This window comes from Aptenodytes patagonicus, chromosome 11 (assembly GCF_965638725.1).
Source record: "Aptenodytes patagonicus chromosome 11, bAptPat1.pri.cur, whole genome shotgun sequence".
Taxonomy (NCBI): domain Eukaryota; kingdom Metazoa; phylum Chordata; class Aves; order Sphenisciformes; family Spheniscidae; genus Aptenodytes; species Aptenodytes patagonicus.
Window position 1 is genome coordinate 20,972,221 of NC_134959.1, and position 17,895 is coordinate 20,990,115.

Consider the following 17,895-nt stretch of genomic DNA (forward strand, 5'->3'; position numbering starts at 1 on the left):
GTGACTTGTGAGCAAGCTGCTTTGCTTGTGCGATGCTCCTGCTTCTCCGTATTAAAATGAGCATTTCATCAGCTGGAGAAAACCATTGCTCATTCGAGAGTGTTCCTTATTCTCTCCCTTTCCCCTCTGTTAAAAAAAGTATTCGGTGGAAATGCTAAATGAAGCCTTCTTCTGTGTTGGCTTTCTGACGAGAGGTGCCTGCTGACGAGAGGGGCTGGATAGCCGTGGTATTTAATTGCTGTTTATATTTCTCACCTTAAAAGACAACTGATTATTTCTTGCTCATAAAAAGAGAAAGCAGCAATTATCTCGTGCTAGAGGAGCTCATAAAGTATCAGCAGTAATTAGATTCAGTAGTGGAAGGTCTCATACAGCAAAACAAAATCTGTCATTGTAATTATTTTCCAATATGGTGATGTCCGTGCTGTGTTGAAATGACTGCAAATGGCGATGGGAAATGCAAAGTTAAACTGGAGAGAAAGGAAATGAATTTTCAGGATCTAAAAAAAGCTGATGGCAGGAGGTGTTCTTCTATAATTCTCATTTACTGTTTTATAGTGCAGTCAGCAAATATCAAAACCAACGTGACGGGGAAGGACGTGGTTTGTGTGCCTGGTGTCGACGGGTGTGTGGGGTATGGTGGGAGCTGGGGGACCGGAGCCAGGTGGATGCTGTCCCTCCCGTTCAGTTACTGACCCCCCTGCCTCGGGCTGCCCGCTGTAGGACGGTGCCTACCCAATGCCTCCACCATCATAGAATCATAGAATCATAGAATCATTAAGGTTGGAAAAGACCTTTAAGATCATCGAGTCCAACCGTCAACCCAACACCACCATGCCCACTAAACCATGTCCCTAAGCGCCTCAACCCTGCCAGCCTCGAGGGGTGCCGGGGACGGGGGAGCGGGGGGACAGTGCTTGGGGAGCCGGAGGGATGGCGCTGGGGTGGTAGTTACCACTGAACAACACCCTCACCCAGACACCACGGGAAATGTGCTTTAGCTTGGTAAAAAAAGCACATTTTGTGGTTTTTTGAACCCAAGAGGCTCCATTAGCCCCGTTCCTGCTGGGTACGGCTTCCACCGCCTGCCTCACTGGGGTTGCTCCTGCTCCCTGCTTTTGCTAAGTAAGCATTTTGCAACACTGAGCATGGAAACATTAGCGAGGCTGACCTTTAGTCGTGAGGCAAACTTTAAAAGCAAGCTGCAAAGAAGTCCCAAAAATTCTGAGTGAGGAATGCCCTCAAGGACGAAGCAGCTCAGATTTAAGGTCAAATTTTTCCTTCCTCGAGATGCTCCTGTTGGGCACCAGATGGGTCCAAGAAGTACTGGTGACCGTCCTTGGCGCGTGCCCTGTCCCAGCTGGAAGGGGAGTGCTTGGAAAGCAAAATTACCCAAAATCGGAGCTGAAATTGCAACAAGCTCCCATGCACATACTGGAATGAAATGGAGCTGATCTCTCTGGTGCTCATGAACACAGTGCGGGGAAAGGCTGCGCCGCTCTGCTTCAGGCCAGGAATGGGGTGAGCAGAGCAGGGGAGGGGGGTGCTGACAAATTAGGGGGGATTCAGAGACTGGCTTCAGGGAGGAGTGAGAGGCAGCAGGAGAGATTTATGGAGGAGGCCTGAGGACCTGCGGGTGGCCCTGGACCACCCTCTGCTCGATGTTCAGCATCACCTTTGGTCCTGGAGGGGAGCAAAAGGAGATGTGGAAGGCAGTGTTTTACTCCTTGCTTGCTGCCAGCTCCGCTGCCAGCCTATCACTTGCCAAAATCCTTTTTATCTCATTTACTGGACCTGGAGTGGAAATATGGCCAAGTGGTGACACATCACATACCCCCTGAGAGCCTTCTCATGTCAGGGTGGCAAATACCACACGTGTGTCTTATGGACAGGCACTGTACCCAAACCAGCTGCAAACGCGTTTTCCCCGGGAATCATTATTTAGATGAGAGCATATGTAAACCATAAAGGGAAAACTGAGTGTACTGACCTTCAATACCAGCTGCTGATGCTCCAGCAGGTATATACATACGGGTGAATAGGTTTGCATATTTGTGAGTTAAATTGTTCCTGCTGCAATTCACCCTTCTTGTCTCTGTCTTATGAAATGTCGTCGCAGTGAACAGGAGATGCTGGGCTCCTGGGGCTCGGTGGGAGCTGCTGCAGCAGACCTCCTCTCCCTGCTGCTGGTGCTGGTGTGGCCGTGGGTCTCCCCCAGCTTTCAGCCCCCAGCAGCACACTGCGAAGGAGCGCTTGTTTGAGGCGCTCAGTTACAGCCCCAGAGCAAGCACCATCTGCCACCAGTCTTGGGTGCTCAAAATGATGGATGGGTTTTTTTGTTTTATAGCACAGTCCAGAACAGCAATATAGCGTGCTCTCATTTGCATTCTTACCTGCCAAAATTAAGCTTGCCAAATCTGATACTGCTCTTTTTTGAATGATGACACCTCGAGATAAAATATTCAGTAGAAATAATCCTTAAAAATAATCTTTTCTTCCCACCCTCCAGTTAATCCTTTATCTCGTCCTTTCATTTTACTTGAGCAGGTTTTCTCCTGCTCTGCTGAACAAGCTTGGTGTTCATCCCGAGGTCGTCTGAGGCTCCTGGAGCAGTGCTTTGCTGCGGCAGGAGGCTGGACCGTGGCAGGCTGTAACAGCAACACGGCGGTAGCAGCTCTGGACAGCGCCCAGCCCAAACAGCGTGAGCTGCTCAGGGCTTCCCATAGACATCGTGATCTGGCCCCGACTTGGCTCGCACCAAGCCGTGGTGGTTACATGAGCATCAGCTGAGGTCTCCTGGTCTGGGCTTGAAGCCCATGGGGTACCACTACAGCACAGCACATCTGTTGCTTCATCTTTCCTCCTGGGCAAATTCGTACCCTACCACACATCAGGTTCTCCTTCGGAGAAGCGCTTCTCTGGCTTCCTTGCTGCCGAACACAGGAACAGCTTATCTCCTGGTACTTTGTACCTGGCTGAACCCTGGGAGATCCTGCACACCTTGTCATCGTCTTCCCCCTTGGAAGCGTTGGCTCTTCTTTAGGGCTCAGGACGTTTGCTCAAATGGCCAGTTTGCCTTTTCTGGGGGGGCTCAGAGCATCATCTGTCCTCACCTTTGCAGCACAGAGATCTACCCTGATGGGGAGGGAGTTGTTTTAGGGATTATTAGCTGCTTTTTTGCCCCTTTCTTGGATGGGTGATTTTATGGTGAAATGCCAGCTTTGAAACACTCCTGTAATGCAGTTAAAGATGTACTCCTGGTGAAGGGTTTTGGCTGAAGAAAGAAAGGAGTGGCGGTGGGGTGGTGAATTGGTAAAGGCTGTCATCTTTCCATATATTTTGAATGATACATTTCTGAACAGTTTCAGTATCAATTTCTATAGCAAAAAAACCCGAGGTGGATTTCTGGAAAAGTTATGGAACTTTACAGTTCAAGAATAATCTAAGGGGAAACAAGGCATATTTATTTAGCTTCTCAGAAAGTATTTCTGCAGCTTTTCTCTGAAATTAAAGAAAATACTGCACCCCAAATTAAGTGCTACTCCAGTTCTGCAAGAACTGAATTTTCCCCAACTTTTCTGTTCAGACTCCAGACCAGAAAGCCGATTCTCTGTGCGATGCCATCTGGAGCGATTTCCCTGCCAGCCCCACAGGGCTGTGCGTGAGATCCAGCCGGGCTGCCAGACTGCTGGGGAGCACAGCGGGGCTGGCAGGGAGGTGAATCTTAAGAAGGTCTCTCTTGGAGCTTATTTTTAGACAAAGATGTTTATTCACTGCTCCTCTGCTTGTCTGTCACTGCAAAATTCATGTCCCTCCTCTCGCTCTGAGAAGGAAGAGCATCTTCTCTGGAGGTCCCGCTCGTGCTGCCCTGGCTCCAGCTCTCATGGACCTCCTGTATTACATGGTTTTCCTCCTCCTCCCTCCTGTTTTAAGGCTATTGCTCCTGGGATTAGATAAATTGTATGGTGAAGGGAATAAATCCACCAGACGTCAGTGCTGTGGTCTTGCCAAATAGCCCGAGAGCAGCTTTGAAGGAGCCACCAAAAGGAAAGGCAGGGACCAAGTCAATGCGTAACCAGCTGGCACAACCAGGGTGAGCCTTCAGCAGCTTGACCATCCCACGTCGTTACATCTGCAGGGTCTTTTGAGTAGGTCCTGTTTGGAAAACAAAATCTGTACTTTCCTTGGAAAACTGAAATAAAATATGTATTAATTTAGTCTTGTGGATACTAAATACAGCTAATTAGGAACTTGTGTGAAGGGAAAGACTAATTATAGCCAGCGTGTTCAGAAGGAGGAGGCCACTCTTCGTTTCCAAGTCTGTTCTTTGCCTGCTAAGTAAGTGGACAGGGTGCAAAAGTGCCGTATGCCTCTTGATCCATAGGTCACCTCAGGGGGTGTGCTGTATAGCACATGCATGGGCCAACAGTTACCTGCCCTTCACATCCACGTGGCTGCAACGAGAAACGATGGGATTATATTGCAGCACGGAGATTTTCTAATAATAAGAGGGAAGTCCTGTGATAAATTGCTTGGGAAGGGTCCATGGCAGGAGACCTTCAGGATGGGACAAGGCAAACATGAGCTGAGAAGGGTCCAACACGGAGATTTATAAAAGGAGGATTTTGTAGCAGAAGACTTTTAAAACCTGTGTGATGCTGTCGTCATGTTTTTTTATCTGAGCAGGTGTCTCATTTGGTTTTTTAGAGCTGTTTCGGGAAGGCTGAGGGTCTTTCATATGTTAATGCTTTCATTTATCAACTATTTAAGCGTCTGTTCTCTTCAGGTTTCTTCTACTGATTATGTGCCAGGCAATCAGTTTGGGTCTCCGCTTTTCAAGGGATCTAAGAGTCAGGAGGAGGGAAAGGAGCGAGAGGCAGGTCTGAGTGTTATTCTAATTGTAAGAAAATATCTCTTGGAAGAAAACAGGCAATTATGAGCAACAAATTGAAATCAGCCACTTGGAGGTTACAGTGCAACACTTGCCTGGTTTTTAAAGGGCTGAGTGGGTGGAAGATAACCTCTCCGTCATCCCGGGATGAGGTTTGACAGGGCTGTTTCATGGCAATGGGTTTGTTGTTGGGTTGGGTTTTTTTTTAACTGGAGGAAAAGTGTGGGTGAAACAGAATTGGCTTTGATTTCCATTTGAAAAGCCTCCTCGGTTCGGTGCCATCGCTCCGTGAGCGTGCTTTGGCGGTGATTTGAGATAATAAAAATTGGAGAAGCCGTCAATGTCCCCGGGCTTGGTAAATGTCAGCCAATTTGGCCAATCTCACTGAAAACCAGCTCTGGAAAGCCTCATTGGTCAGGCTGTAACGCTGCACGGCAAAGGGAGGGTGCAGGGCTGGTGCAGGGGGTTTCCGAGTCCGTGGGTGGCGCAGAATCATTTATAGTTTACAACCTGTAGTCTTAACAAGCTAAATAGTGACCTTTAAAAATGCCAGCAAAGAAGCTTTGAGATGCCTAACAACATCGAAAAATCTCCTTTTCAGCCATTTGATACCCACAGGAACACGGCCATGAAAGCCCAGTTTTAGGCATCAGTTTGCAATGCCCGGTGAGGGATGCTCGACGCCGCTGTTGGCAAGTCCGAGCACTCAATGGCACGAAAATCCCAGCTGTGATTTGCACAGGTAACACATCCCAAGGGTGTTGTCATTAATCTGTGCCAGAATTTGGGCAGATTTGGGGCAGGTGCGTATGGAAATGGAAAGCTGGAAGAGCCATGGCGGGACTTTGAGCAGCCTGTGCCCCGATGTGTGCACCTGCTGTGTGTGGGAAGGTGTGTTCCAGGCACATAAAAAGCCTGTGATGTGAAGAGAGGGGTGCGATTTGGGGCTTGGACCTCAGCCAACTGACCAGAGGATCCAACACTGGGCAATATTTCCCCAAGTACCTGTGGCTAAAGCAAGTTGTCCTTTTCCCACTCCTTCCTGCTCTCATTTTTCGATGTCTCTGGCTCATGCCCCAGTTTCTCAAACGGTGACGCTTTCCGAGGCTCTCCTGAGAGCTGTCCCCTGCAGAAATCTTGAGGCCATCCTTTTGACGAGGCTTTTACGTTTGCTCCTCACTGCAGATGCACGCAACCACCCGTTTGCAGCAGCAGACCTCAAGGCCAGGCGGCTGGGGATGTAGCAAAGGGAGAGATGCCTTTTTTCACCCTCCTGCCTCTTTGGCAGCCACCATGCTCCTTCCTCAACCAAGGCTTGCCAGCAAAACACTCTGCAGCAGGGTAGTATCTGTGACGCCAAAGTCTTTCTAGCCTTGAACTAATGGACTAGCTGGGTGGAAAAGAGCAGGCTTGGAGATGCACCCCTCCAAGAGCTTCTGGCACAAAGCGGCTTCATTGAGCAGCAATTATTATATTATCTCCATAAATATTTTAACTTCTCAAGCAAGGCAGGGAGGAAATAACTCTTCAGGGTGGAAGTAATAAGACCAAACCTCATTAAATCTCCCTAGGACAGACTGACAAATGTTTTAATAAGACGATGGGAAGTATTCCTTTGGAGCTGGTCTTCTTAATGACTTGTTTTTGCAACGCCAACTAAGACATTTGCTAGAGGAGAGCCAGAGGGCTCTCTGAGAAGCCTCTGAGCACACGTATTTCAGACCTGGCTCCTGAGAGCAAATGTCACAGCTGGGTTGGCAAATGGCCAGGGTTAGTTAAGCGGGGGAAAAAAAAACCCCACCGTTGTTTTAATTTCAGAGCTACTGGACTTACTGGCCTGCCAAAAAGCCTCTAATCTTCACGGACACCCCAATATTCCTCTGCACCAGCTGGCATAGCTTTGTACCCAACATCCATCCATCCATCCAACAAATCTCGATGTAGGGAGTTAGGCTGATTTAAATGAATGTGGGAACCACCTGTATGATTTTTCCTAAAGCTTAACCAAGATTATAGGCTGTAGTTAGGTAATAAAATCCCAACATTTAACTACGCATACTCTCGCAGCCTTATATTCTAGCACCCGGAGCCAGTCCCTGTGATCAGACAGCACTCGGCATAGCCTGCACCTTCATAAATATGATTTTCCAAAAGGAGCAGGCTCCTTTGCTAGGGAGAGCGATCTGTTCACACGAGGCATGGGAAGGATTGATCAGGAAGTTGTTTGGTGGCGTTTGCAGGAGACAGGCTATGGGAGTCTTGGAGAGCGGCAGAAAAGCGGAGGTAAATAGCAGCACGTTAGCCCATTTATTTGATGTAGGGATTGAAATGGAAAAGCAGTGGTGCACTCTTTGCACGTCTGGAGGAGAAACTGAGTTTGGGATAAACAGCACGGAGCGGGTGTAAAATCAGTCGATGGGCTTGGGGCATCCGTGGGGGATGTGGTACGTGGTTTGGATGACTATCAGAGGAGAAGAGGTACAAGGCAGTGGTGGTGTAGGTCTCGCTGGAAAGGGACATTAATGGGGAGTTACTGTGTCTTTGCAGTGCAGTAGTGCTTGGAGCAGCAGTGGGGGTCTTGGGGGACGGGGTGGGGTGCAGCCCCCAGCTCCAGCCAGCTTGTATCCAGCCCCCAGGCTCGGCAGGGCAAATCATGTCCCAGAAAACCTGTGCTCTTAATTAAAAGAATAATCTAATCAGCCACTCGAAGGAGTGCGCACAGCTCCGTGTTTAGCGGCGGCAGCTCCCAGAGGCCTGCGGGTCTATATTAAATCCACGAGGAGGGACATAGCCCCCAGCCCACAGGAACAGCCGCCCTCCACCGAGGCAGCAATCAGATCCCCAGCACCAGCAATCAGAGCAGGGCTGGGTGCGAGAGTTAATCAAAACCTAGCTGTAATTATAGGAGAGCCTGTTTGAGCACCTGATTAATATATTTATGCCTTCATTACGGGCAGGCTGCTGGTTGCAGGCAGGGGCGTGCGCGGGGAGAGCAGCCGTGGAGGGGGGGGGAACTGCGAAAGAAATTGTTTCAGATCCCAAATGCAATGATATGTCTTTGCCAAGGAGATTTATTAGTTTAATACACCCTCCTTAGCCGGAGTGTGAGTAGTGGAAGATGTATTAAATGATAAAATAATTGCCTGGGCAAAGGGGTGGCTTTGGCCCAGTGCGGTGCTCTTTCGAAAGCGTGCCGGCAGAGGAAGATGAAGGGTGAGGTACCTTGACAGTGACTTTGATACATTGTCTATACAGACTGGTTCGGATGCGACATGTATGTCTGTGTGTATATGTGTAATATGGTGCTTGGAAAGAATACATACCTATATATAGCGTATATTGCACGTTCTGAGCGAGTTGTGAGTATTTTTCTAGAGAGAACAGAGATTGTCCAGCTATCCAGGAATATTTGTGGCTGCATTCAAATTTTTTTTTCCCAATCCAAATGCTCAACAAATGTTTTCACATCACTCCCTTGGCTCTATTGCTGTTTATTTGTCTCACGCTGGTGCCTGTGCCTCCCACGGAGCGGGGCCCGGTGCGGTGCTCCACCAGCTGCCACATCCGTGGTCCCAGGCTGCCTGTTCATTACTCTCCCTGCCTGCACGGGGTGAGGGAAAACTGGGCAGGACTTGTCAGGAGATGTCCGAGCTCGGCATGGTGGCACCGTCGTCCCAGTCCAAAAAGCCCAGCAACCCTCTGTAGCAGGCAAGGAAGCGCAACCAGCCCCAGGAGACTGCATGGTCTCGTGGCACGACACCCGCTGCTCCGCTCCCTGGTAAATAAATAAGGCAAAATCCCAAGGCAGAGAGCGAGGGAGACATCGATCTTCAGTTCCCCCCGGCCAGGCAGAGGCGGTCTCGAGGCAGCCCGGATGGGGACACTGCTCCATCATGCCCATCGTCCCGTGCTCATTCGTATGGGCGAGTGGTGCCGCACCGTCTGCACTTGGTTTCAGGGCATTATGAATCTCACTGTTAACGATCAGCAGGTGAGCGGGTTTTTCTAAGCTGGCTGACCTTGTTTTCAAACATCGCCAGGCCATGGAGGAAGGAGAGAACTCAGAGGTGATCACTCAGTATTAAGGGTTGTGTTTCTGAGGCTTTGACGATCCCTGGCCAGGGAGATCCGCTCCCCCCCCCCCCCCGCCCAGTCTTCTGACGCATCTCCCTGTATCCTGCACTGATGCCAGCTTTCCTTCCTCTGACCCGGCTGTCAGATAATGGTGATGCTGGTGGAGCACGCTGGGCTGTGCTGGGGAGCACTGGGGCTGCGGAGGGGAGCATGGTCCTGCTTGGAGAAAGGCTTGAAAGGTGGCAGGGTCCCGTGTGCACTGCTGAGTGCACCCCCCAAAGCTGAGGAGCATCCCATTGCTTGGTCCTCATGCAGATCTGCTGCAGCCCATGGAGTGCCCTGAGCCGGTCCCGTCTCCGTTTGACCAGTGTCCTGGGACGGGCTGCGCTGGTGAAAGAGCAATGCAGGACATCGATCCCTGCCCTCCTTACGTCTCCCTGCCTGCCACCCAATGGTGCTACAGTGAGCAGCTGCAGGAGATCATGGATATGGCACACCACATGGCAGTTTGCTTCAGCATCGCTGTCCGGCGATGATCACCACGTTGTGTGTGTCCCCCAGAAACACTGCGGCTGTGATGGGGAGGGGAGCAAGTTTTTTTGTGTTAGAGAGAAGTCACTAACCACCGCGCTAGTTGGATGCTCAAGAAGCCATCAAGAAACTTGTGCTCCCCTGCCAAATCAGGGGTGAGGAATCAGCTCTGCGACCAGTTTCCCCAGAAGTGATTTTCTTCAGCTCATTCTTCTTTTATGATTTAAAATAGGAGATAAAGGCCCTCCGGGTTCTTGCGGAGCTGCTCCAGTTGCCATGGAAATAACCCTCGTTAATCGCTTCGCCATAAAACAAGAATAATTTGCTTTGGGGAGGTTGGGGTAGTCATGTTGTGCCGCAGCGTGCTCATATAACTGGTGGTGCTGGGACCACTCTGGTCTCACCCCTTAGTTTGGTCACTGCCGGCGGCATGCAGGGAGCCGGGTGCGTCCGTCCTTGCCTCATGGCACCAAAAAGTCATGAGTCCCGGAGGAGTCCCGTGCCAGGAGGTGCCGGCACACAGGGTTTTGCCTGGGCCGTGTGCTGTCCCAGCAGGCACTGATGGGTTGGAAAGGGTCTGGGGGAAAAGTGATGCTAGTGACTTTGGGTTTAGAGGAGCCTTTTTTTTCACTGTAAGATTTTTTAGCTCTGACTAGCTTCAGCCAGACCTGGTGTGGCCAGTGGCCTGGCTGGGCTGGTCTTGGTCTGGTTGGGCTGGGGTCAGACCAGTTGGGCTGGTGTTGGACTGGTTGGAGTGGTGTTGGGCCAATGTTGGACTGGTTGGGCCAGTGTTGGACTGGTTGGGCCAGTGTTGGACTGGTTGTGGCAGTGTCGGTCCGGTTGTGCCAGTGTCCCGCCTCTGCCAATGGCTGGCAGGAGGTGGAGGAGCAGGACTGTGCCATGGGCAGCGCGTGGCAAGGCTGTGCTGGGGAAGGGGCCCTGGGTGCTTTAAGCAGATCAGTTGTGCTGTTAAAACATTTTATTAAGTGTTTTCTGTCTTGGGAGGGTTTGGATTACTCCAGGAGCTTCTGTTGCTCAAACAGCTCGTCCTCCTCCACCAAAGCTCCCTGGGAGCAGCCTGTCTCCTGCTGAAGGCATTCCTGCTCCGCAGGCTGTCTCCATCCTGCCTCTGGCCCCAAATGGCCAGAGCTTTCCTTTTCTCCCTCTTCAGAAAAAAAAAAAACCAACTAACGCCAAAATATGCTGAGGCTCTTGTCTCACAGCGCGGGACGGGAGGGAGGCTGGGTGGGGACTGCCAGAGCTTTCTGCCGCTGGCTTGAAGGCATCTTCAGCTTGCGGCTCCCCGGTGAGAGCCATATTAATCGTCCCAAACCCCTTTTACTTTAGCGCTGGGTTGGCTGTACTGTTGTGGACTGAGGCACTAAATAACATGCTGAAGCTCTCGGCGTAGGGGTCTCCCTAGCACCCAGGAGGTGCCACTTTTCATACCTGCACCCGCTGGCTCTCACCCTGCAAGGCAATAGTAAAGTAATTTAAGATCACAGTAAAGAGAGCAACTATGGGCTTTGGGTAATCGCCTCTTTACGTTGCTTTATTTATCTATAAATAAAGCAATGCTGATGTGCCTCGCTGCCCACACTCCCTCCTGTCACAGCCTCTATAAGTCTGTCCCAGGGATGATGGATGCTGGAGGAGCTACATGCTGGGCAACCCACGGATGCTGGAGGGCTATATGCTTCCCGTGGGGTGGGACAGCGTGTGCTCATTCCTCCTGTGGCCCTTACAGTCTTGGACACGGAGGGGACCAGCTTGCGCGTGGGATGTTGGACGGACGCTGTACCAGCCGGGGTAGCCACCGGCTCTGGGCAGTCGGCGCTGGGTCTCACCGTGCTCGCTGTCTGCCTTGGCAGGTGTACGAGAGCGGCAGCAACGTGGACCAGTTTGTGACCCGCTTCCTGCTGAAGGAGACGGCGAACCAGACCCAGTCGCTGCTGAGCTCTGTGGAGAGTGCTGTGGACGCCATCGACGAGCAAACCAACCCCGCCAGGTCTGCGGCACCTCCTGCCCTCCTCTCCGCTTCCCAGTTGATTTCGGTGCAGGGGGGTGGAGGGAGAGGAGGAGGATGCTTTTGTGGGGCGAGGGAAAATGCAGCAGACGGTGTGCAGGAGCAAAGGGGAGGCGGGTGAGCGGGTGTCTTTCTCTTTGCCTCCCTTCCTGGGTTCCTGAGAGCTCTCAGGGCTTTCCTCTGCCGCTCTGTCCTGCCCCGTCCCTTACCCTCCCGCAGCCCTAAGGGTCCCTCTTGACCCCTTCACCCACGAGCGGTGCGGGGGGGGGGATGCAAACAAGGGGGCAGCACCCTGGGGCCGGGCTGGGCAGCGCTGGGTGCACGGGGCTGCTTCTCCGAGCAAAGCCACCTGTCCCATCCAGGGCAAAACACAGGCACCAGCAGCAGGGTGGCTGTGTCTGGGGTGTGCTGGGGACAGCCTGCAGCGGGCGGCTTCCCATGCCGGGGATGCTGTCCCTCCTGCCAGGGCACCCAGCGGGTGAAATCATCCACAGAGGCGAAAGGTGCTTGTGCACTGGGGACAGGTACCGCCGTCCTCGGGTCCCGTGTGAGGGGACCATCCCCATCCCAGCAGCCTGGCACGTGCTACTGAGCTTGGAGAACACAGAGGGGAAAATTTCAAGGTTTCAGAAGTGCTGCCTGGGCTAAAATATAAAGGATACCTAGCAGCGTAGCCCAAACCTCAGCACAGCCCCCCTTGGTGTCACAGTGTCACTCGCCTCCCTGGAGCACTGCTTTCACTGGCTGTAACTAGGACAGGTTGCCACGGAAACCGTTCATCAGATGCTCCTGAAGCGAATCCCTCTCCTGCCATACCTGCAAACCAGGAGGCCATGGGGTGCTCAGCGGGGTGCCTTGGCTTCCCTGAGCCGCGGGCGGGCAGAGGGGGCCAAGGCACACAGACCACAGAGGATGAAAATCCCAGCTCCCAGCTGGGACACTGCAGGGGCCGACGTGCCCAAATGCTTCACTGCAGCCAGGTCTTGGCGCTTTGGGTTTTAGCATCAGCAGCAGTTGCATCCTGGACAGGCGGCAGTGGGCCGGTCTCACAGGAGCTGTTGCTGCCTGGGACACAGTGAGGCCCTGGGCAGCTCTGGTGACATCTCACCAGCTTTCCTAGGAAGAATGCTCTGGGTTTCATCAACCCACCTCGCTTTCTTCTCCCCATTTTGGAAGGAAACCGCTGGCCTGTGGCAAACCTTGTACAAAACGTACTTTTTCAGTAAGAGCTCCTGGGAAACAATGAGGAGGAAACAAGCCCAACATCAGACAAAGCAATTAGAGCCCATGAAAGAATTTGCTGCCTTTTAGTTGCCGACGTGTGGGCCCAGTTCATAATGAGGAATATTGTAGTTGTTTTCTCATGGTGATAATAGCCAAAAAAAACCCCAAACCCCACTACAAAAAATGATTTCATGCATCCACATGAAGACAAAGAGGTGGCCTAAAAAGCACCAGAATAAAGGGCTGTAAACTGAAGTGCAAGAGCAGAGCGTCCAAGCCTGAGGCACCTCATTAAATTGTGATTAAAAAGAAATGTCTGTCTGTTCTCGCCTAATTTCCTGCCGATTGATGAGGGATTATTCAGCGCCGGCAGTGGGATTATTGCACAGCCTGTAGCAACGGGGATGTTTCTGCCACCTTTATTGCTCTTCTTCTTTCCTTATCTTGGGGATAGTCTTGGGGACCAGATCCGCTCATCATGTTCCCATGTGCATCTTCAAATCCACACTGGCTGATTTTGGGGGACAACAGCAGCCCGGACATTGCTCCCTTGGCACCAAAGGAGCCAGCCGAAATTGCCCAGGGTAGCTGGGGAGTGTAGAGAGGGCACCCGGCTGCTGTGCTTTGGAGGGAGCCGGGTGCCTGGGGAGGGACAGGAGGGCAGGGACGATTCTGGCCAGTGTTGGGCCCATCAGCTCCCCGGTGCTCAGCATGTTGTCTCCAGCCGGGAATCGCATGGCTGGCAAGAGATGCCAAGAGGAGCCAGGGCTCCAGGGGCAGCCGGGCATGGAGCTGCTCTCGCTGGAAGGAAACACTGGAAACCCCTTGAGCAGCTCAGCCTCTCCTTCTGCGACTCAGCCTTTCCATTGGTGGAGGAGGAAGGAAAGAGAGCGTCATCCTTCCCAAAATCCATCCCATCTCGCCTCACATGGATGGCAGCTGCAAACCTTTGTGGGGATGGCATGTCTTAGCATCCTCTCTGGCTTGCAAATGAAGGAGGGCCTGGGGGACCACCAGCTGAGGTGATGTCTCAAGGGGTACATGCATGCATGAGCGTGTATGTGTGTGTATGCACACACACGCATGCACGCATGCACGCACATGCTCCTTTTCTCCAAAAGGTGTTGCAGGATGAGCCAGGCCAAATGGGCTTTGTAGCCCCAGAGGAAGAAGCAAGGTGAAGGAGTTGCTACGGTGGCTGTGTCTCCATTCTCCAGGAGAACCGCACCTGCAGCCTCTCGGTGGGATGCACGACCAGGCTGCCAGGCGGGCAGGCTTCCCCTGCTCACCGGCAGCAGTTCGGGCGTGTGACAGCAACTTTTCCCATGTGTTACTCACCAAAGCCATCCGACCGCAAAACCAGCCCCGCTAAGGTGCAGCCAGCCAGCTGGGCACAGCTACCGGCGCCCAAATGCCCAGTGTTGTGGGTGTCTGCCTAGGGGAGAAAAAAATCCCCGAGGGCTGCAGGAGATGCCGGGAGGGTGCTGTGGTGTTTCATAAGCAGGAACGAAAAGTGTCGGCTGCTGGGAGCAGCCCACTGATGTTGCTCTAATTCTGACCCGCTCCCCGTACCGGGTGATGCTGAAGGATGGTACGGGAGGGAAGCCTGCACTGCCTGGTCACGGTGCGGGCACTGCTGCTCTCCAAGGGGTCTGGCATCAGCGGCAGAGCTGCCAAAGAGGATGCTCCAACGCCAGCTCCCCGGGGCCAGCTCCTGCCATGCTGTACGTGCCCGGCTCTGCTCTGCCTGATGGCCTGTATGCTCTCTGGTTGCAGACACTACCCCAGCAAGGCTGGCCACGTTCTGATGGACAGCTGGTACGACAGCCCTGTGCCCAGCTACTCTCCCACCAGCCGGATGGTCCCCAGGGAGCACGGGAAGAGCTTCCAGACTGGTAAGCGATGGCCACTTTCAGACCATACTGGCAGCCTGGGGTGGTTCGGGGTGCTCGGGGAAGGGAGCTGCGGCCCCAACAGCAGCACAGAGGCAATGCTCGACTTCCCCGGAGGGCAGTGGGGCTCTCGGGGGTGCCCGCGGGTACCTCTCACTCCATCACTGCCTCCTGGCTCTGCGCAGGTTCCTCTGACACCAAGGCGGAGGGGCTGGAGGGGCAGATCAACAGGCTGGCCGAGCTGATCGGCAGGCTGGAGGACAAGGTAAGGGCCAGCATTTCCGTGTGTGGGGCTGATCCTTGGGTCTCCCTGCAGCCCCACCACCTCCCTGCCCTGGTTGGGACAGAGGTGACCAAGAGGTGGCCCTGCCCATCCCTGTGCCGTGGTGTGCACGGGCCGTGGGTGGGAGCCGGGTTTCTGGTGGTGGTGGTGTTGGAGGCTATTACGTCTGATGAGCTGATGGCAGCTATTGAATGTGGAACGATTAACTGTGAAATTATTTAAACAAGAAAAAAAACATAAGGAAGAAGGCAATGTCTCTTGCAGAGGCAGTCTTACTCCATCTAGGGACTGAAGGAAAAAATGTTGCAGTGCAGGAGATGTTTCTGAAATCCTCCTGGTTTGCACTTTCAGGGCAGAAGGGGACAGGGGAAAGGTAGCGCTGTACGCAGGGGCAGAGGGGTGCCGTCAAGGTTGAGGGCAGAAAAATGTCAATCATGGTTGCCAGAGGAAATAAGTGTGCCTGGGGCTGGGAAGGTGCGGGTGGGCACTGAGGAGGGATGGGTGCCCTTGCTCCTGCTGCCCCAGGGACAATTCAGGGACTGTGAAAAGGTGACAGCTGTTTTGGGGCTGATGCGAGGACATGGTGTCAGGGATGTCGGCTGCGCTGGGAGCACCGGGACCTTTTGCAGAGGGTCCTGATGGGAGGGTGCGAAGGTGCAAACGGCTCTCGGAGCCGTCCCCTGCGGAGTAGGGGGCACAGCCCATCATGCGAAGCACTGGGGACAGAAACCCACCAGCCTGGGAGGGTCACGCAGCCTCAGCCCACCCCCCCCACTGCTTTTCCCCCTTTTCCCAGACTCTCTGGTTTGACCTGCACCAGCGGCTGTCGGACAGCGAGAGCACGGCTTGCACGGTGAGAGTACCCGGGCACCACCCATGGGGTGCTGGGGTGTCCCTGCAGTGTGGCATTGGACCTGGGGGGGGTGGGGGGGGATGGGGTGTCACCGTGCTTTTCGGGTCTCATGTGCCGCTGTGTTTCGGGGGCCCTGGCAGTACCTCCTCCTGGTGCGGGACGAGATGACGGTGTCGCACAAGCACCTGGGCGAGTTTTGCAGCTCCCTGAAGCAGTACCTGAAGAGCGTGGCCGGGGAGCGGGACTGCTTCCAGTGGGTACCGCCGGCAGCAGCACATCGGGGGGCTGGGGGGGGGTTGGGGGGGCAGGGGGTGTCCAGCTGCCCTCGCAGCAAGGGGCACCTCACCAAGTGAAGGGCTGAGGCAAAACAGCCAGGATCTGGGGTGTAGTGATGCTCAGCCACCAAAACCCTTTTGCATGGGCTGGGGAGGGGCGGGGGGGGGGAGGGGGGGGCTCCTCCCACCTGGGCTGCTGGGGCTGGGGTCACCCCTTGGTGGCCCACCCTACAGTGTGCCTGCAGAGGCCGAGGGGGGAGGGATGCCTCATGGTTCGGGGCTCACTCCTCTCCCCACTCCCGCCAGTGTCACTGCGGTGAAGCTGCCCGATGGGGTCACCTTCATCGTCTACGAGTTCTGGGAGACCGAGGAGGACTGGAAGAGGTAGGGGAGGGGGTGCAAAAAGCTCATTTTTGGGTGGGGTGCTCAGGCGCGGAGGGGTGTTGGAGCTACTGAGTCCCAAGCTCTGTCCCCTGTCTGATGGCAGGGGCAAGGATCTATCTGTCTGTCCTGGGGCTGTCACTGTAAAGGGGACAGGGGGCTTGGGAGGTCTCTGTGCATCTCCCACCTGGGGATGCCTTTGGACATGGGGGAATGGGAGGTCTCGCTCCTGAACCATGGCAGGGTGCTTTGCCCAATGGGAGGGTGGGCGGGATTGCTGGCACCCATCCCCTGCCAGAGCCAACAGAGTTGCGGGGGGGCTGGGATGGTGATTTAGGGGGGGGGAGGCTGTCACCCACTCTCTCCCGCCCGGGTGCAGGCACCTGCAGAGTGCCATCTGCAAGGGCTTCCAGCATGTCAAGGTGGACACGCTGAGCCAGCCCGAGGCCGTCTCCAGCGTGGCTGTGCCAGGTAGGAGAGCGGCTGCCCTGCGGGGCGGGGGACAGGGACCCCCGGGGCGGCCAGCACCACCCCCACTGTTGGGAAGCAGGGGTGGCCAGGGGGCATGGGGGAGGGGGCAGCGTGAGCTGGGCTGAATGGGATGGGGGGTGTCGGGGTGATGTGGGGCGGGGCAGGGGTGACCCTCCTGTGCCATTCTCCTGCAGCTGCCTGGTGCACCCTGAGCCGAGAGTGACCACTGGTGCCGGGGGGGCCTGCCAGCACCCGTCCCCACTGCGGGGTGGCCGTGACCCCCTGCGTGGCTGGGGGGGGGGGAGGTGTCGGTGTGACCTGTCTGCAGTGAAGGAAACCCCCCCGCCAGCACCTCATATGGTCCCCTCCCCAGCTACCCCATCACCTGGGTCACCTTTCCCTAGAGTGGGGTGGTCTCAGGGGGGTGGGAGGGGGGGGGGGTGCCCCCCTGGGGTCTGCCAAGGAGGGGCTGGCAGGGTTGGGGGGGGGGGGGGGGAATCCCCCAGGCATGGGCAGGCAGGGAGTGGGGGAGGCAGGGTGCAGGCAGCAAGGCGATGGGGAGGGGGCAAGGCAGGAGTAGGGAGCTGGTGATGAGGAGCAGGGGTGGGAGTGGAAGGCTGGAGCCCCCCCTGGAGGGGGTAAGTTGGGGGTCCCTGCTAGACCCCAGGGCCACCCGGGGAGGGGGATGGGGGTTGAGGCTGTGCCCGGCGCAGTGTGTGTGCCTGCAGGGACAGGGATCCGTGTCCTTGGGGGGTGGGGGGGCGGGGGGGGGGGTCAGGGTGGTGGCGAAGTGGAGTATCCCTGCTCCCAGCGTGCCCCTTAGTCCTGTGGGGTGCGGGTGGTCCCGAGGGGTTTCCTTTGTGTGGGCACAGTGGCAGCGGGTGCCTTGCAGGCGTGGGGGTGGCTACCCCACCCCTTCCTGGGGTCTGTACGTCTGTCTGTGTGTCTGTCTGTGTGTGTGTGCAGCACTCGCTGCCCGTCCTGCCCCCACCCC

General features: G+C 54.8%; 1 protein-coding gene across 1 annotated transcript in view; it reads left to right on the forward strand.

Annotated features, from left to right (window-relative positions):
* Window positions 1-17,289, forward strand: part of NECAB2 (N-terminal EF-hand calcium binding protein 2) — an 83,667-nt gene extending 66,378 nt beyond the window's left edge. Inside the window, exons 6-13 of the mRNA XM_076348947.1 lie at window positions 11,368-11,504; window positions 14,523-14,641; window positions 14,824-14,903; window positions 15,718-15,774; window positions 15,915-16,027; window positions 16,356-16,433; window positions 16,810-16,901; window positions 17,096-17,289. Of these exons, the coding sequence (XP_076205062.1) occupies window positions 11,368-11,504; window positions 14,523-14,641; window positions 14,824-14,903; window positions 15,718-15,774; window positions 15,915-16,027; window positions 16,356-16,433; window positions 16,810-16,901; window positions 17,096-17,124 (705 nt within the window). The 3' untranslated portion in view covers window positions 17,125-17,289. The remainder of the gene's footprint in view (window positions 1-11,367; window positions 11,505-14,522; window positions 14,642-14,823; window positions 14,904-15,717; window positions 15,775-15,914; window positions 16,028-16,355; window positions 16,434-16,809; window positions 16,902-17,095) is intronic.
* Window positions 17,290-17,895: the final 606 nt, after the last annotated feature.